Source organism: Varanus komodoensis, unplaced genomic scaffold (genome assembly GCF_004798865.1).
Source record: "Varanus komodoensis strain SLA01 unplaced genomic scaffold, ASM479886v1 scaffold59_1, whole genome shotgun sequence".
Taxonomy (NCBI): Eukaryota; Metazoa; Chordata; class Lepidosauria; order Squamata; family Varanidae; genus Varanus; species Varanus komodoensis.
In genome coordinates this window covers 3,489,282-3,510,245 of record NW_025336221.1, presented here as the reverse complement: position 1 = coordinate 3,510,245, position 20,964 = coordinate 3,489,282, and the positions used below count along the sequence as shown (strand labels likewise).

At 39.6% G+C, this 20,964-nt stretch overlaps 1 protein-coding gene across 2 annotated transcripts in view; it reads left to right on the top strand.

Moving 5' to 3' along the window:
- Positions 1 to 15,717, top strand: part of LOC123033096 (SAP domain containing ribonucleoprotein) — an 81,304-nt gene extending 65,587 nt beyond the window's left edge. For both annotated transcript variants that reach the window (XM_044449506.1, XM_044449505.1), the window contains 2 exons: positions 12,616 to 12,705; positions 14,561 to 15,717. In XM_044449506.1, the coding sequence (XP_044305441.1) occupies positions 12,616 to 12,705; positions 14,561 to 14,602 (132 nt within the window). In that variant the 3' untranslated portion in view covers positions 14,603 to 15,717. The remainder of the gene's footprint in view (positions 1 to 12,615; positions 12,706 to 14,560) is intronic.
- Positions 15,718 to 20,964: the final 5,247 nt, after the last annotated feature.

Here is a 20,964-nt window from a genome sequence, read left to right as displayed (position 1 = left end):
ATTAAAATACTTGAGCATTTAGAATGTGTTTGCTACCTTTACACCCTGGATGGGTAAACATAAGGCTAACACAGTTACCCTGTAGTATTTTAAAGGAGAAAGAAAAAGAAACACAGGTGGGAATAACTCACATACTGTTCTGTTGCATCTGGTGGTAGTCACAGGATAACCTGTAGTTTCACATATGAGCTTTAGATTTAAACTACATTCCCAAACTATTTATGAGTGTTGGACCATGAAGAAAGTGGACAGGAAAAACATTGATATGTTTGAAACATGGTTCTGGAGAAGAGCTTTGTGAATACCCAGCAGAAAGGTGAACAAGTGAGTCATAGGTCAAATCAAGCCAGAATTTTCCCTAAAAGTAAAAATGACAAAATTGAGGCTGTCATATTTAGTCATATCATGGGAAGAAGGTAAGCGTCACTGAAGAGGACAATCATGCTAGGGAAAATTGAAAGCAGAAGAACCCCCCCCCCCCCACCAATATGAGATGGATTGAATCTGGACAGCCATCTGAGTGGGATGGTGTAAATTGGTGTCCTGCAACAGCTGGGGGTTGGACCCAAAGGCTTTCATGGCCCCTTCGAACTCAGCTATTCTATGATTCTATGTATCCATTAAAGAAGCCCCACAGCCTTCAACTGAGATGAACTGAACATTGGTTTCTTCTGTTGTCTTTTATCTTTTGTTTGTGTTGGAATTGTTTGTAATTATGCTTTGAAATTTGCTTGTAATTATGTCATCTTGGCCTCCTTGTTTCCTTAGAGGTAGAATAGTTGAATTGTACTCATGGCCTGCTTGTGGGATCCTGTGGACACCTAGCTAGCCACTGTGTTGCTAAATCGCTGCATGGTCCAGCATGGCTTTTGTGTATACATATAATGAGTAATAAAAATATTTTTGTTGGTTGCCAAGTAAGCATTTTGTGTGTGAACTATTTTCTGAGCAGTATAGGAAATTTTAAAAAGGAGAATGCATCTGAGGTGGATAGTTTATGGACAACATTTATTCGGTTCTTTTTATCTAGTAATTGGTCCCAGCACTGAAAATTCTTTTTAATTCTTGTGTATTTAATTAATTTATTTTATTGTCACAGCAGACATTTCAAATTAGGTCAAAATGGCAGTCATGCAAAAGATTTAATATGGATTTATATATTAAATTTCTACCCTACCCATTAGCTAAATGATTCTCTCGGCAGGGTAGAAATTTAAAATGAAAATATAAAACCTTATTTGCAATTATTTTATTAAATATAGATTATAAAATAATGATGAATATTCTAGCTGCCAGACTAAATAATGTAATAAGAACACAGATTCAATATTCTGAGTATGTCTTGTTCCCTTTTTTCAGACCCCTCACAAATTTTCTCTCTTAACCGTTTTGCCTCCTTGTCAATACACCCCCCAAAAGAAAGACAGAACTACTCTTTCCCTTTCCTGCCTTTCTCCATTTTCTCCAAGTCTTTTCTCTCCTTTCTCCCTACACTTGCCTTTCTGCCTTTTTCAGGATGGCATTGAAGGCACCTTCCCATATAACTATCTGTTATGATGCTCAGCTGCCCCCAATTGATGGCCATTCTTTGTGTCTGTTGTGCCTAGGTGAGGGGCATGTTGTGGACCAATGTCTGCACTGCCAGGCATTTTCTAAGCAGGTGCACAAGCAAAGGGCCTGTCATCTCCACATGGAACTGTGCAATAAGGCCCTCCGCACCGTAGAAGCCTCAGGCTTGCCTGACACTTCTTGCCTGTCTACAGTGGCCTCTCTCCAGTCTGTGAGGCCAGGCCATGCCATCTGCCACAGCACTACTCCTTCAGCAATGCACTCTATGGCTTCTTCCCTGACTCTAGGAAGATGGCAAAGCTTTAAAATGCCAAGAAGCTCAAGGGCACCCATGGTGCTATCCCTGCCTGAAGTACTAACGTATCCATTTAGTATAGATGATAGCAGGGAATGTTCCTGCTGCACAGGAACAATCTCAGACTGGGTCAAGTGGTCAGTTTCACCAGTAGTGCAATCATACCAGGGCTTCTTTCAACCCATGCCTCATGGGGTTTCTATCACCAGGAACCCACGTATAACCCACAGTATGGACCAGTATACCATCCCAAGAGCTTCAGGACAAACTGCCAGACCACCAGTGTTTTTTCCATCATCCAACAAGAGTTCCGTCATTCTGTGGAACCACCCACTTATCCTCTACAATCTTTCCAGTTAAGCTTTCCTTTACCACTTCTCTCCAACCCATCCTCACTGACATGTATCAAGTCTGATGGGGACACTTCCCCATTGGTATAACCCTGCTCCTCCTCTCCAGATGTGGTTGTAGATGTTGGGATCCCTACCTCACCTTCAGCAGTACTGGGCAGCTTTGCTGAGCAGATCCTGCATATGGCCCAGGTCTTCAGCATCCAGATGCAGCTACAAACAGAGAAAACATCAGACCAAGTCTTTGATCTTGTGCAAACCAAAGAATCAGCATCGGTCAGCATTCCCCTTCCTTCCAACTCTCCTTCAAACCACCCAGTAGTCATGAAAGGCTCCTCCTTCAATGACCCCAATTACAAAATGGTTGGTGGAAATGTATATCATGCAGGAGAAGGATGCAGCCTTCCTATCCCAGTACCCTAAGCCAAATTCAGTGGTAGCTGAATTGGCTTAAGGGAGGTCATGTCTCCAACACACTCCAACTCCTCCTGATACCAAGGGATGCCATCTGGACACACTTGGAAGGTTCATCTATACCCACCAACCTGAGACTAAAGGTAACAAACTACCAGACAACCATGGCAAGGTACCAGCTCTTTTTGTGGGAAGAGCTGGGCTCCCTCTGTGATAATTGTCCAGAAGAACAATGGACCTTACCAGGGTGTTCCAGAGTGAGGCAGTGCACCTCTCCAGGATCCAAACACCAGACAGACTAAGGGTATGATTGGTGCAGTGACGTTCCAGAAGCATGTGTGGCTACTCTCATCTGGTCTGACACAGGAAGCCTGCTCTTGTATTGAGGACCTACCCTTTGGCAGGGAAGGGCTTTTTTTACTGCCAAGATGGATGAGCTCATGGACACTATTTACAAACCATGGACTATGAAGAAGATGGGATTCTTCCAGTACCCCACTGCCAGCCCACACAAGTGGTATGGACAGGGATCATCCTCTTTCCCCCATCCTCAAACACACAGGGTGCAATGCCAATTAGCATCTTTCTATTGGTGGAATCACAACATACACACACACCCTGTACTACCAGGGCCAAAGCTGGACTGATAAGGGCACAGGTAGGAGGCAATGACTGTGTTCAGGGACTGGCCCCTTGCCTCCTTCCATATCACCTTCTTTTGATTTTAAGGATTGTCTTTCTCTCTGCTTGTCTGCATGGAAGGTAATTATTTCAGACAGTTGGGTTCTGTCAATCATCTGGAGGGGTTATAGGATCATGTTTGACACCTTCCCACCCATTGCTACCATGGACGTAACACCTATATTTCCAACATTGATGGAGGAGGTTCACTCGCACCTATTGAAGAGGACTGTTGAGCAGATCCCATAGATTCTTATGTTATACCAAATGGGATGGAGGGCTTCATCCAATTCGGGGCCTTTTTTATTTCACCCAAAAAGTTCTGGCTGGTTACTTTGCAGGGCATTCTGCCTCTCCTCCAACAGGAGATTGGTTTACATCCATCGATCTCAAGGATACCTATAGTCACATTTCTATAGCACCCTCTCATAGACATTTTCTTTGCTTCCAAGTCAGGAAAGAGAGTTTTCCGTTTTTACCCTTTGGACTTCCAACTGCCCCAAGAGTCTTTACAAAATATATGGTCATGATGTGTGCTCACCTTCATCAGCTAGAAGCCCAGAATGACTGTTAGTGGCTCCAACAGGATTTAACCTGTTTGATTCAATCTACACCACATGCAGTTTACTGAATAGACTGGGTCTCTGTATAAATTCAGAAAAATCTTTTTTCTTCCTTTCCCAATCTACGAGTATCCTCTTCACTGGGACATGCACAGAGTCCACCAAGGCAGCAACATATCCCCCTGAACCGAAAGTACTGGTTGAGATGGCCTCCAAGTTCTGGTAATAGCAATCTAGCTTTCCAGATTCAGTGACTTCTTGTCCTTACAGCAGCAACCATCTCAGTACTTTCCTTGGCCAAGTGTTGGATACGACCACTTCAGCTGTGGTTTGTCTACTCCTTCAACCCTGTGGTCAGTCACCTGCAAAAATGTTTCTGGATGCCTCCTACAGTCTGTTCCTGTATCACCTGGTGAATCCTACATACCAACATTTCTAAGGGAATGCCATTTCTCAATCTGGAGCCATCATTTACAGTAATAACATATGCCTCCCTGCTAGGATGGGGGAGCTCACTGTGGCTCACTACAGACACATGGAATGTCAGAACAAGTCAGAAAACAACAAGCATATAAACTATCACAGTGGTGTTCTATATCATCAAGTAGGGAGGAACCAGGTAAATTCCATTAAGGCAGCTAGCCATTTGAATCTGGGACTGGTGTGTCAACCAACTTATCACGGTGACATCCATTCACATCACCATGATCAACAATAGCCTAGTAGACTCACTTAGGAGGAGTCTTGTCATTCACAAGTGGCAAATTAAACCAGAAACTTAGATACAATCTTCACAGCTTGGAGAACTTTGTCATGATCACCCCTCCCCCCCGGCCCGGTGACAAAACTAGCCTTGGTTTACCCTGCTTCTTAACATATCTGAGGAGAACTACATCTGGTTCCCACTGATACAGACCTGACCTCACAGGATCAGTGGAGGATCCTTCATCCATACGTCCAGACCTTCTGCCTGACTACATGAAAGATCTGTACCTAGAGCACTCACAATCACCTCATGAGCTACTGGACTCCATTTCACAAGCAGCCTTGAAACCAAGTGAACAGAAAATCCTACAAAGCAAAATCGATGTCATTTTCTACCTTTGTGAGGACCCAAGACTTTGATCCCAAGAGCTACATGGTCGACCAGCTACTCCTATATTGAGTGGTCATCTGTGCATTCACACAACCCACCCACTTACCCCACTGGCTGTCATGTTTGTATGTGTCTTTCATTATTTCTGTTTTCCTTCTGTGGCACTACATGCTAATGCAGGGATGGTACTACGTCACTGAATGTGAGATCAGTACTGCCAATCGTCCCTTGGACCTGAGGCCACCAGGTGGTCCCATTGGAACTTAGGGAAATGTCAGGAGCCCCTCCCTTTTATATGGACACCAGGATGGGGTAGGGGTTCCGACCAAAATATTCTTAGCTGTTGACTCTTTCTGAAAACAGATGCCATGCAGGCACAGAGCCTGTATGTGTGAATGCTCAGATAACCACTCAAAGGATAATGATTACAGGTAAGAAAGCAGTCTGTTTAATGTGGCACTCCAATTCATTACACAAATTTAGGCAATTTATTGAAACCGACTGGGCAGATTTTTTTAAAAAATGCCAAACTTTCTGTTTAACAGTGTTGCTAATAAAGGTTGTCTTCTTTCATTTTTATTGTTTGCCCTGGCTGTAGAACCATTAGCTATTATAAATCAGTCATTGCCCTGTATACAAGGTATTAAGGCAAATGAAATACAAATTAAAATTGCATTATATGCTAAAACTGTGATAACTTTGGCAGAGTTGGATTGTTTCTCAAATGTTATTCCAGCTTGAAGGCCTTCTTATAGGATCAATAGATCAAAATCTAAATTTAAATCAGTATATTGGGGGGTTGCATCTCTTTATGGTCTGAAAGTATCTGTATATCATTTTCAATAAAATGAAAGTTTCAATAAATTATTTGTATCATATTTATTCAGTAAATACAGCACGGTATAATGAATTGGAAAACAAATTGAAATCAATATTTCTATTTTAAGCAGTTAAAATGAAACTTTTCCCTAAATGTTTATTTGTGCCATTATTGGTGCACAAATAACTAAAGGGCTGGCCAAATATCGTGGATGATTTTATGTGGGTAGATAAGACTTCTAGAATATAGTCATAGACAGTGCAGGTAACTAAATGAATTGGCTAAATAAATTAATCTTCACGCAAATATCATGGTTGGTAGCTTGGCTGCACCCCAGGAATAACAACAGGCTTTTCATTTAGAACAGTTCTATATTAATCAGCCATTGAACACACTACTTCAAACAGATAGGAAAGATAAGGGCCACGAACTGAAGAAAGGGATTGATACTATGGCAGTTCTTTAAAACTGAAAGAGACTGAAAACAGAATTAGCTCAAATTTTTCCCAACAGCATCAGTGATTAGACAATGGATATTTAATATCTTGAGTTATGCTCAAGATTTTCAGGCAAGGGAAGAGACCAGTCTAGATAGTTTATATAACTGACAATTAATGGTCAAAAATTTTCTAGACTAGAATTTGGAACTAGAACAGGAGGTTGGCCCCACCCCATCATACTCCCATGGTTTCAGTATCAATATTTGCAAATTCAGAGTTTCTTAGTTAAATTGCTGGGTCCTACAAGTAGACTCAGGAAACCACAGCAGAATAGATATTCATTAAAATGAATTGTAGTTTGGTTAAAAAGAAATATGCTGGGCCAGTTCGGACCATCAAAATAAGCCACTGTGGTTTATTTAAACTGCAGTAGCTTATTAAAAACATGCTGTATGTGTGGTGTAATTTCTGTAATTTCCACCAAAGTACACATCTTGTTGTATCATACCAACCCAGATAGTATGGCTTGTTGCGGGGGAAACAACTTTTCATTAAGCCATGAGCAGTTGTATTTTGATTGGATAAAAGAGACTGATGTTAAGCTTTCATGGTAAAGAGACCTAGGGATGGTTAACTGAAGATAAATGACTAAACACTATGCTTCCCCCCCCCCGCAAAAAACCCCCTGCCTATCTGTTGGAAAAATATGAATTGATTTATATTTATCTCTTGCCCTTCCTCAGAAAGAACCTAGGACAGCAGTGTAAGCTGTGCTTCCAATTTTATTTAACACCAGTAAGGAGTCAGATATATGCAGTAAATAGGTTTAATTGTTAAACCTAATCGTTAGTTGTTTAATTGTTAGAAACTAGAGGCTTCACATACAGATCTCTATCTTGTGGAATTGACAGTTTGCCTAAAGTTCTTGGTAGGAAATTTCAAGTATTGTTTTCAGATTGTGGGTACCAAGAGTTTAGTTCCTCTCATGGTATTTGTTTATTTATTGGCTCGTTACCCTGTTTTTTCACTTAAAAAGGGCAGTCAAGGCAACTGGATTGATCTGGATATTGTTCATATGGAGAAATTACTGATCATTAGCCTATTAAGTGCAGCCAGATTAGTATAGGGTAAATATTGGAAAATGCAGTATCATTCTTGAGTGGCTAATTAAATTATTTGAAACAGCAAAAATGAACAAATTGACAGATTCCAGGCATAGACGTCCTGTAAACGTACATATAATTAATTCTACAAATAAATAGAATAGCTTTATTTTCTATAACTGTGGCCTTATAAGATTGAACCAAGCTGCTTTTGATATAACCAAATGAATGACATTTGCATTTCACTGTTTTTACGGGGGATACTTTAATGTTTGGGGGCAATATTTTTCTTTTAAGAGCAAAAATAATTTAAATGGAAACTGGTATTAACTAGGATCATACTGCAAAGCTTATCTCATAAGCAATAAAAGAAGAAAACCTGGAAATCACAACCTTCAAGAAATTTATCTGTCACTTCACAGGAAAGGTCAGCTTCCACCCCCCACTTCACATACACAAATGCCCGTGTGCATATTCAAGTATGCCCCAGGGCTCTTGCAGAGCTTGATAGATGCCAAGATAGCAGTGTTTTGATAGAGGTAATTTTCCTCAGATGGGTTTCAGCACCCCATGAATCAAAACCTGTCAGTGAGGAGCTAAAGATGGAATGAAGTTTATTGTAAGCGTGTTTGCATCTGACACTGGTCTGTTAGGGGGTCAAGTGAGTGAGATCATTAGAACAGTGTTGATTTAGTGGGATTGTTACACACTTTCCCTTCAGGCAGTGAGTTGGGGTAGGATGACTATAGGGGGTTACTATAAATAAATAAATAAATAAAAACCTCAGCTCACTACAGTCTCTTCCATGTCCCGCAACATCCATTCATCCATTTAAAGGTGCTGTTTGGCTATTTTTTTCTCACAAATTTCCTTTAGGCTATGAAGATACAGACTTGGTTACCATCTAGGGCTAATGCATGTGCCTTTTTAATATTCACCTGAACCATTTGTATTGGAATATGAGTAAATTGCATGTTTCAGTTTTAGTAAGAATTTTCGCTAACTGATGCATCCTTTTCATTCATTGTCTTTGCTGGAAGATAAGAACATATTGGATGCAGCAGAAAACCTCTTTGCCTGTTGGTTTTTTTCACATCCAGATTAATGTTTGTGTCAGAAGTAGTATTAACCTTTAAATAGTTATGCATACATCATGTAGAGGTTTATAGGTAAAAAACTACTGTGTATGTATATCACTTTCCTGTTCATTGTATCCATAGCAAAAGGATATAAATGCTGCTATTCAAACATTAATGTGCCACATGAAGCTGCCCTAAGGAATTCCATTAAGTGCTAGCTGTGACTTTTCTTTCCGGGAATGATTTTTTGTTTTTGTTTAGCATTATTTCATTCTTAGCATATTTTGATTTAGATTTATTTATGTGAGATTTATAAAGTACACTTTCATCAACTTGTTTAGTTTCAACAAACAGAAAAGATAGCCAAAAATGTTGAAACATTTTTTTCCTTTGAGGCAACAGTAAGAAGGCAACATGTATGTTGCTGCTGCTTCAGCTTTCTTAGGTCATACTGCATTTTAAGTATTTCAGTTTCACAACAGCTGTTCTAAAGAGGGAATTGGTATTCTATTTGTCCTTGATAACACTGCAGTTCTCTTGATCCAAACTATCCTGCATTTCCAAAGCCTTTGTTTCTATGTATAGCATCCACTAAGATAAAACTGAGCTCAGAATGTATGTCTTCTCTTTTTAGAATAGCTAAGGTTATCAGTCTGATATTTTTACCAAATATGGGCTATCTAGATTCACCGGTGTCACTTAACAGTTTAGGTTCAAAGACTAGCGGATGTTTTGTGGGTAAAAATTATCAGGCAGGCTGAGGGTTCCATCTAGTTCTGGCCATCAGTCAGCAGAATGGAAACTGTTGGGAAAACAGGTCTGAGGATTTCAGAAATCTGCAGGGGGGGTGGTGGAGAACAAGGCACAAACACACTGCATCAGCAGAAGATCATTCATATGATGTTAGAAGTTGAGTTTTGAGTCCTCAGAAACCAAGCTTCAAAATGTAAACCACTATTTTATTCTCCTTTTGGCATTCCAGTTTTTGATGTAATTGCCCAGCTGGACTACTGTAGGTCAAAAGGTATTCCACATCAATATTTCTGAAGGTCATGAAATATTTAATATAAAAGAATTATAATAGCATCTTTATAATGGTCTTCACTTGTCAAAAACAAAAAGCTTAATAGGTGTTTTGGAGCAGAAAATCTGGTGTGAAAAGTATCCCATTGACAAAGAAATGGCATACTCATAGAGTCAGGCGGTAGGTATTACAGAGTGTTGCAAATACATAGAAAAGGTATCGACATCCTGTTATAAGAACTGCTGCTGTTCTCAGAGACCCCTGAGAAACTGCTGCATTTCTAATTAAACATTGCAATTATTCCTGTTGCCACAACACAAGATGATGTCATAATTAATAAAGCTGAACTTCGGTTGCTATGGTGTCATTTATGTAAGGGATTGACATAATGAAGGCGGTCCTGCCACTTGCTGTGGAAGTGTCAAGCACAACCTCTGTGACAAAAGGTACCTGCTGCACCAGTGATGTCATTGGGCTTGCTTTGTGAATTGATTGATAATTTGTTTTGCATTTGTTTTTAAAAGTAGAGGTACTTGTCACTGCTTGACCGTTAATAGCAATCAAGTCTGAACAAACATCATTAGACATTATTTGTAAAGATGAAATGAAAAAGGACTTTATAGAGCCCTAGGAAGAGTGCCATCCTAGTTTTGAATTTGTACCATTTAGTCATTCATAATGATTAAGTTCACATGAAGTGGCAACCCTTCATGGGTAACTAACTGCATGGGGTTGTCATGTCATGCAAACCTGTACCAATTCCCACAGAATGACATTTTCCCCCCAGTAAGCCACTCTGACAATTCATGGCTTCTTTTAGGTGTTGGTGAAGCTACAATAGGTTGTTGTGTCATACAAACCCAGGTTTCTCTTAAAACAGGGTTTTGGCAGGGTTTTGACATGACATTGATAGATTTCATGATTGTATATTTCCCTATCAAAAACTTTGTTTAGCTCTGTCAAATAGTTTTAAAAGAAATCCTTAGTGTTGACAGCTGTCAAAAGAAACTCTTTCCATAAACAGAATGCAATGGTCCACTTTCCCAGGCATCTAGAATCTCAGGAAAGGGAGCAAAAGATTGTAGGCACAAAGAACTGTCAGGTCTAAACTTAAAACCTAAAGGATATCACTGTGCCAGGGTAATGTAGTTGTCACCCATTTTCATAAGCAAAGTTCTTACCATGGCATTTCTTTGCTATCAGGTGAAAGTAGGATGACATCTAGGAAGCTTGGCTTAATCAACATCCATGGATGATGCCTGCTTTGACAGCAGGCACTTGCCAGGTCATCGACCAGTTTCACAACTGCAAAGTATCAACAAAATAAAACAAAAATTAACAAAAATGTTTGCCCGCATTACTGGCATTTTTTAAAAGTAGCTTCTTGGCCATTCTGTAGTGGCTGTGTCTGGCTGCCAGTTTGGAAATCATGAGTAGTGATCTCTTGGGGTGGGGCAGAAAGCCATATCTACTGTGAAAGGACATACAGTCAGAATGAGGAAAGGAGGCATGATGCCTTGCAGTTCCCTGGAATACCTACAAGAAGATTGAGGGGGAAGTCAGGGGGACAACCCAAAGTGAGCCTGATCATCTGTTGTTTCACAAGAACCTACACTGCATAGTTTATTCAAAGGGTAGGTTGCCATGTCATGTGAACTCACCCAAAGTGATCTTGCTGAGGTTGAGGTTCAGACCACATTTTATCAGAGTGTTTAATGTACATGGGGAGCTGTGCATTCAAGGTTTTGATTTGTTTCATTGCTCATTTCAGGAAACCCATTGACTCTCACATCCTCAGCATGGTGATTATGAATGGTTATCATTTCCATAGTGCCTCTAATGGCCAGCACTGTTGGATTGCCAAATACATTAAATAGAAAATATATTGCATGAGCAGGAAAGCATTATAGGAATAGAGCCAAGTAATTGGACGAACTTTTGGAACTGAAAATAGTACAAGAGAACTTCCACACCAGATAGATGTGCTAGAGACTCTTAATGGGGAATGATGGCTTCATTCATTACTGTGGACCCGAGCTGCCAGCATGGTTAAAGTCAAAATTTGCAGTCTTATAAGGAAATAAACAAAAGCAATCCAAAGTATCTACATCAGCCAACATTCACTCAGACTGGAACACAGTTGAAACAATTTATGAAGAAAGGTGCCATACTGGCCAACTTAAGGAAAATGCTTCTGGCAGGCTGGTAGCAAATGGATTAAATTATAAAGATGGCCTTTTAAGAAGTTGAAAGAATTGGCAGCAAGGATCCATTCTTGCAGGTAGTCTTTATTATGACTTCCCTGTACTGAAAAACATTAATTCTCAAATTTATACAGTGGGTAGCTAGAGATGTGTATATGTCAGGCTCTCTTGATCACACTTCTTATTGGTTATTCTAACAAAATAACCAAAACCATATTTTAGTGTGCTACCTCAGTAATGACGGTGCACTGCTAAGAGAGCAACCTTAACCTGTGTGTTCTTTTGCTCTAACACAGTTCACAATATTTGAAAAGGTCCTAAATTATTCTGTTAGCCAACAAAGTTGATTCTGTGCTTTCTGCCCATCATTCTGAAGACAGTATAGGAAAAGAGGTTGAATACTCAGTTCTGGAGAGATAGAGAAATACTGCATCTAACAAAATTAGTTGCTTTTATTTTGTTAACTGTGTAATCAGTACTTCTGTCAATTAAATTTCAAATTTACGTAATCCAGGTGACTATATCCTTAAAAGTAGGATAGGTAGTGGTAGTTCTGCTTCTAACAGAGAAAACAACAACACAGTTACCACAACTGCATGTGCTTTTTCTGCTTTTCTGGCTTTTAAGTGTTGTTCATTCTTTTAACATTCAGAAAGAAAATAGATCTATAACCTTCACAGTACTGTCCATTGTTTCTTTCCAGTAGAAAGAATCATTTCAAGGCTGTTTGGGAAGTTTTTAATGGCCAAGATTTATATATTAGGTAGAGCCATGAAGTGAGGCAATGAGTAGAAGGAAGAAGAAAAGTCAAAGGTATGATGTTGGAGGGCCTAGTTTGTTCAGCCATTACAGGTATTGTCCATCTAGATAATGGTATCTGCTCTCTTTATGAAATAAAGCTGTGCCCTCCTGTGAATATATCTTCCAAAATTATTATATTGACCAACAAAAACAAATATTTCTCTTCATTTTTATAGAATGAAGATGATGAGAAGCTCAAAAAGAGAAAGGAGAGATTTGGTATTGTAACAAGTTCTGCTGGGACAGGAACCACAGAAGACACAGAGGTAACCTGCCAAACAAGGATGATATGTTATGTTTTTATATTGATATGGGTAGCAGTTGAGAACACATTTTCTGTGATTAATTGAAATAATGGAAAGCACTCCACAAGATGGCACTGTGTGTCTTTTATCCTTTCTCTGCCCCCAACCCTATGGTCCCTCTAAACTCTCCTAGGTGGTTGTTTAGTATTTCAGATGCTTCATCAATGGGTGACCTCAAACATTTACTTATTTTCTTCTTTAAATATAGAAATATCACATTGTTACTATCTGTTCCTTGATTAATAAATTTTAATCTATACGACCTCAGTTTTTTCAGTCTCAATTTAAAGGTAAGTTATACGCTTGTTGTTTATTTTGTGCTCATAATAAATGCTATGTGTTGTTCATGATCACACAGCTATATAGCTAAACAGGAGTTTGAATCTGGATGAGCAGATCCAAATCCATCCTTGTATCCATTGCAGATCTTGCATGGTGATTTTGATTTTGGGTGTATGTGAAGCAGATGTCATAAATGTATAGAACATTCTGTGCCTGCCCTTTCCTGTGCTACTTAAAATCGTTTACTGAAATTAATGGCAGGGGTGAAGGGGAGAATAAAAAAATAAGTGGTTTGGCGTTGTTCTGTAAGTTTTTTCTTGAACACCTGCAAGTCCTTGAAAATATCACAGAAGGTACACATGAACTCTACAGTTCTTTTCTTTCCTGTCGCTTAACAAAATTTCCTCTTGTAATTTTTAGGCTATTTATTAATTTTTCTAATGCATTGGCACTAATACCACATTTTGTAAATTCTTTTTAGCAAGGGATGTGTTATCTTATTATGGATCTTCTGATTTCTCCTTCTTGAACTGTTTGCATAATTTTTATTAGACCCTTTTACTCTTAGATCCTTCTGGCAGTTCTTTTGTTTCTGTAAATCTGTGTTCATATTTATTGTGGTTGGTATAAAGCCATGGTCCCCCATCACAAGGGGTCTTCTTGCTGTGGGCTCATTTTGCTATGAAAGGGAAGCAATATTTGGGTCTCTGAACCCTCCTCCTCAGATGAATCCTGAGCATTATATACAGGAAGTTTATTTTCTTTGGCATCTTATATAGGGTTCAGATATGGTTTGCTGCTTTTTGTTTTTGCCAGATGCTGTGCAAGCATTGCTCCACAAAATGAAGTAGCAGCTGTAGAATGATCCCCCTGTTCAGTTTGAGTGGAGGGGGTGGCTGGGCTCTGGTCTGAGGGATTCCATGCTTTTCCGTTAGGTCACTTAGAGAGTGTGCCTGAAACAAAAAGGTCTTTTTCTAGTATTGTGTATGCTAAACGGCACCTTTCCCCTGGAGATTCTTGATTAGGACTTCTGCTACCCCCTAGGCTATTTATCCTGGTAAAAATTAAGATTTATATGCCCCTAGTGTAGTGACTTAGAGGCATATCTGAGAGACGCATGAGTATATTTAATGCATTTGACTGTGTCCCTCTCGCCTTCCCCATGAATAGAAGAGTGTTAACCCTTTGGCCTTTTACATTTCCCACCTCCCTATTGCCTGGAAGGCTTTCCAGGCCTGTAAAGTAGTCATTGTTCTAAGCATAGCTCTCTTGTATATCCTAGCAAGATGAAGCAACCACCAGGCCACTGTATCTTACACTTTTACAACTTAATTTCTGACTCTGGTTGGAGGCCCTGTTGCAATTGCAGCGCCCCTTGTGAAATCTGATATGAAAAATGCTTTCTGAAACTAACACTGTGACACTCTACCTTCCCTATGACTTTCTACCTTTCCTTGTGCCAGAACACATGCTGAGAGTTGCCATTCCCCTAGGTCTGGATTTTTTTAATCTTTCTTTTAATTCCTATTTGCAGGCAAAGAAGAGAAAAAGAGCAGAGCGTTTTGGCATCGTCTGATGAGCTTCCCCTTAGCCTTTACCTGCTTGGGGTGTATCTCTTACACATTCTTGTTCTTCATCCCTAATGAAAATAATAGTTTTCTCTCTCATCTGGACCTTGGCCATGCATATTTAGTTTTGCTTCCTCACCCCAACCCACCCCAGATTTAGAACTGTAAAAGAAACAGCTTTCATAGCATAAAATACTTTGGCTCTGTATATGTTTGTAAACCATTTGAATTTTCTGGCAAATCTTTTATCAGCCACTTACATCCAAATTACACCTCCAATATACTTCTCTGCAAGACCAGCCACACAAAATAAAAATAGTCCCTGAGAAGAAGGAATATGAATATTTTTGTCACATCTTTCAGCTCCAATTGAAATTAGTCAGTAATACTAACTGCCTAAATCTTCCTTGCATTTTTTACTTAGTCATTTTTTCAACACTCATATGCACCATTGCTAAGAAATAGGATTTTTCTATCCCCACCTTTAAGCAAAATAATTCATGAAGTTCATCTGTCTGTTGACTGTACCAAATCTGAGATTATTTTTATACTCACTTCTCTTCTTTGGTCCTACTACAAGTTCACTTATATTGTGTCTTATAAAGTTATGAGTTATATCTGCTATAGAGCAAGCTCAGAATGGTTATGTGTAATAATCAGTTGAGGTATACATGCTTTATATACCTTATGTGGCTGTTGACCCCCAGAAAAAAAATTAATTGCATCAAACTGTGATTGGCTGCACAATTTAGAGAATCCTAACCTGAAGGAAGTGAAATAGCCATGCATATAACAGACAGTGCCACACAGCCTCTGTACTGTTGGTAATGGGTTTTTTTTTAATCTTGCCCTGAGTTTTTTAAATTTTACTTGTCACAAATGTAAATTATTTCCTTTTTTGAAAATAGTATCAAAAAGTTCCAAAAAGAATAGTTGTTTAATTACCATAGATTATAATACCTACATCAACCCTTTTACTCAACTTTCAGCCTTTCACCTGATTTACAAATTTTAGTTATGTTTCTCTCTGAATTAAATGCATTGTAGAGCAAGTTGATGCTTCCATTTGTAATGGTGCAATTTATTAAAAGTAATGAGTTGGATTAAACCTCTTATCCCATCATCTCTTATGTTTCTCATTTTCTTGCAAATGAAAGGAAATTGTACTTGCTCATATGTAAAGCTTCAGAAATGAAATGCAGTGGCAGCTTGTGAGAGTACAGCTTTGTCCTGGTGGTTCCATCTTTTAGCTAATACTTCAGATCTGTATCATCCTTTATACAGAGAAAAATGAAACTATTTTCTCTATTCTAAAGGTATCATTTCTAATTGGTTACAAGTTTTATATACTGCAGTTGGTTGGCTTTTTTCAATGTTAGTCCAATTGGGCACTTTTGGATTCTTTTTACCCTAATATTTCATTGAAAGATGGGGGTTTTTTTGTATCCCACACACAGCTCCTTCCTTTTGTGTGTAGTTGGCGATTAAGTAATGCTTAGAAAAATTATTAGTTGAATCATCTTTATTTTATACTTCATTAAAAATTGTGTGTTTTTAATTGATCAGGCTTATAATGTGCTTGTTTTCTTTGTTATTTATGCCACCTCTGAGCAATACTTTAAGGATTTATATGCTGTTAGGTCTTGAGGTCACCTGGTATCCTGTTATCAGTTCTATACCCCAGTATCTCAAAATGTATATTCAACTTTATTCTGATCTTATTTTATATGTGGAATTTTATAATATATGTTTTCTACTCATCAACTGTTGACAGTATGGTTACTTGCTTGACATGTGTTTAGAATGTGTTGAAACCAGAACTGCATTTCATTCTTGGTTTCATAATAAAACTGCTTCTTCAAGGCAACGGCTGTATCTGCCTCTTCGATGGACTAGAACATAACTGGAGGTACCTTTTTTGTTTATATCTACTAGCATGTAAGGCTTCAAACTGCTAAGGATGCACTTCAGTGTACATGTCATTACTGTTTTTGGTAGAGAGTTATATCTCCTTTAAAAATCACAGAAAATAATTCTGATTACTCACTTCAGTATTTGTTATTTATTTAACTCTTACGTTATCCCATAGCCGAAGCTCCTTGGGCAGCTTAAATTAATCCATAAAGAGGACAATGATGCAACTTTTTAAACAGTTAACAACTAATACTTTATATAATACAGAATAGAACTATTAAAAACCCCAGATATGGGTGGCCCCATCAAACCACTAGGTAACTACAGACATCCTTAAATGCTTCAGCACAGAGGCCTGTCTTAACCTAGCTGTGAAAGGATGACACACTTGAAACCAGGTAGGCCTCAATGGAAAGATTATTCCATAGTCGGGAAGTGGTGTTGCCACCCCCTGAGAATCTGTTGGAAGTGGCACTTGGAGCAAGGCCTTGATCTAGATGGAAATGAAAAGGAGAAGTAGAGCTGCATATGATCAGTGTACTGATGACATTGCGCTCCAGAAACCTGAATGACCCCACTCAGAGATTTCAGGCAGATGTTAAATAGCATGTGGGACAGAACCAACCTCTGAGGAGCCCCATGCATTCATGGGAATTTGCAGTATTTCCCACGCACCAATTCTGACTATATACTCATAATTTGTCTAAGGAACATTCACAAGTTTTGTGAAAAATGAATGATAAGCTCTGAATTACTGCACTTTTTAACCACTGGATATTTCTTAGTGGCTGAATTCAAACATAATGACAAGCCATGCTGGAAACTGCTCAGAGATTGCTTGTAACTGAGTGTGAATTCAGCATCCATGGTGAAGTGTGGCATGTTTGGTTTCCATAAAATCATGCAGAGAAACAACTAAGGTTTCCTCACTTCACCATGGCTTGTTATTATGCTTGATTCCAATGTTTGTACAGTGTTTCCATATTTTCACCATTGAGTTTGGCAGCAAAAGTGGCCATGGCTGCATCAGCTGCCCCAGCCTCCATTTTTTACTGTCCTGTTCTGCCTAGCAACTGCTGAGGTAGCTGCAGCCATGCTCTGATTGGCTGTTCCACAGCACTTTTCATCTGTCTGCATGCTACTTTCCCAATGCTGAGCCACAGCTTCAAAATATCAGCAGAAGGGCATTGTGCCATGCTGTCTTCACCAGCAGTTACTACGGAAGGAGCCACACTTGACACTCCTGTCTGGTCATGGAAATTAGCTGGAGCAGTGCTTTGAAATGACTGTATGTTTGTTCTAGTTGGGGAGCCAGTGCTCTCCTCTTGCGAAGGCAACTTTACACGAGAACAGCAAGTAGGCACTGTGTGGCCATCACCATCAGGATAATCACCCTGAGATGCCCAGGTCTCCCAGTGTATCTCCCACCCTTCCTGCCACTGCTATCTTGTCCTTGGCATTCCTACAGGCTGTCCAGAAACCTCTTGTATCCTTCACCCTTTCCCAACAGCTACAGGACAAACACATTCCTTGTGCCCAGCCAGAAAACATTCCCAAACAGATTCTCACACATGCACCACTGGGAGAGTTTTTCCAACAGGATGCACTCTCTCTGTCCCTTGCATGGTCTGCCCACACAGTTGCCCTCTGTGTACCTGGATACAGAGAGGTTCCCCCCCTGGAAGAATGTGCAAGTTCTGCTCATGGGAGGTCATGGACACATGTGCAACATGGGAGAGGGCAAGAGGAGCATGCAGGTGGGTGTGTTTGCTTGTTGGTGTAGAGCAGGGAAGCAGCAAGGAGCATTCCTGCAGTGCTCCTCTAGAGCAGCAGTGCTACTCTAGTGAATAAGCATTTGCTTTACAGAGCAGCAGGGAGAAAAAAACAGAAAAATCTGACTATTTGAGGTCACTCTCATGGATGTGTATGAGCTAATGATGGAGGAGGCAACAGCACAGACAGAAGTGGTACAACCTGGCATTAATTCTGAACCATGAGGGCTGATGGGATATGTGCCCCCATTTGGAGGGAAGATAGAGAAGCATAGAAAACATGCATGCATAGAAACCACATGAATGTGTGAATCCAGGACACAAGGTGAGATATGTCACGCAGTAACCACGTGGCATCATTTAGCATTATGTGTGAATACAGATGAGTGAGTTGTACTATGAGGAACGTTACTTCAGGCTTTACTAGACTTTGGTCTGCAAAGAAAGCAAAGATGTTTTGGTGTTAGCTTTAGTTTTTCTCCACTTAATATTTGTTACCAAGATAACTGTAAGTCACTGTAGAACAGAGTGCAGTACAGCTTTCAGTGTCAGAGCTGAATTCCATTTCAGGGAATTCTTCAGGTAAGGTTCTGGTGGTATGTAGGACATAAGGCAAAAGGGTTGGAACCAGAAAACATTGTATTTTCAGTTAAAATTGTTATTGTCAGTAGCTATGCTGTAGGACAGGAAGTGTAACCTTTTAAAATGAAGAAAAGAACGCACGAAAGAAGGAAACCAGGAAAGAATGTTTAGTTGGAGGAAAAGGGGTGGGACCAGGGGCAGGATCATGGCATTATGGGTACCAGTAGAAGGCTTGATTGGGACCCATGGGAGTCCAAGATTCTGTATTCTTCCTGTAGCGAAGGGCTAGGACAAACATAAAAATCATAAAATTAGAACAAATTTCTGCAAATACTTGACAATTCTGTAGATAGAATGCAAGAATTCCAACACAAAAAATTATGGTAACTAGCTACAATCTTACCATACATTTTATGAATGGTGTTAACTACTGTAACTATCCAATCCCATAGGTGTTAGTATTATCTAGTTATTAAGCTTTAACTAATGGTGGTAATTCTGCTATAGGAGCTGCTGCTTCTAAATCTGAAGTCAAAAGAAGGTAATTTTGTTTCTATGTCACAGGACATGGAGAAAGACAAAAATGCTATTTCCTAGTCATTCCCTTCTGTCTACCATATTGAAGCAAAGGATTACGGTTAGTCATTATTTTTTTTCTTTAATGGAGAAAATAAGAGTCAATATTAGGTGAATGGTATAGTAACAGAGTAGTTGTTACAATCCATGATAGGCTACTCCAAGAAGTGAAAAGTATGCATTGATGCACTCAGAACTATGTATGACCAACTGATTTTAAGGTTCTGCACCTGTACTCATTATTGTTTATTGGTTTCACTTATGTTTTCATTATAGTGATTAAATAAAATGATTTTAGGATATATTGCTTACCTGCTATTTCTTACTGTACTCTTCTCTCTCCTTTGGATATAATATTAGTATAGTAATAAATTTTGTGTTCCCAACATCTTTCCTTACCTAGCCACCTTCTGTACATGCTGCATATACTGTAAGAGGTAACTGCCCTTTGGGATTTCTTTTCCCCTGTCTTGTGCCCCCCTCCTGCAGTGGGGAAAGGATTTTATTAGAGGGGACGCTATCTTTTAAAGAGTAAGCATTCACCCTTCTTTAGCAAGGGGGGGGATCATTCTAATCAAACTGTGTTTAAAACACTACCTAATTTATTTTTCCTCTCTAAGCTGGGGGCCGCTCGTGACTAATTTGAGCTGAATAGGCAGATAGAAAAAGCAGCAGGCATACAATGAGCGGCAGAAAGTGTGGGAAAACCAGCAAAAGAAAGGGATGGCCGAGCCTTGCAGCGTGAGAGCTGGGGAAGGCCGTGTAGCACCCAAATTCAGCATGAAGTCACTTTTCAACAGTAGACGCTTGGGCTCTAAATGCAAGTAGGACTATAGGTCAGGGAGGGGGAAGATGGAAATTTGTGTTAAGCTTGCACAATGTAAGCAGGAAAAGGAATGGGGGGGGGGTGGAGAAGGGATCCTCTGGGTGTGCATGCATCCCTTCACAAAGAAATACAAACACATGTTCTTCCCAATTGCAATGTCCTCTTCTCCTCAATGGCCTCTTGCCCCCGAGTCCACTGTGGGTGGGTTGAAAATCTGTCCTGTTTAAATTCAGGAAAATAAGAAAACAAAGGAACAGAGGGAGCCTGGAAGTGTGTGCCAGTGAGGAGTTAATAAAGAGAAATGTGTTCTCCCTTCCCCCAGTCTCATGGTCTTTTAAATATTTATAGAGACAGCAAAATTTTATTTCTAGAGGTGGGCAAATCAAGTGACCTCTCACCTGGAGCTCTGACCCCATGAAACTCAGATTATTCCGCCTTTGCCGTGGGAGGGGCAAGAGGGGATTGGTCAGTTTCATGCCAGCTGTGGGCTGAACAGCTTCCTTGTGCTTTCCCATTTTTCTTTAATGTGAGAAGTGACTTAACATTGCCTTTCATCTAATGGCATGAGTTGAGGATTCTTACAGTGGCTTAAGCAGTCTGCTAATTTTCAGATACCAGTTTTCTCTTATAAATGGCACTAGTCCTATTCTCTATAGGACTATATATATTCTCACCTGCTGCTTGACAGATAGTTTGGACT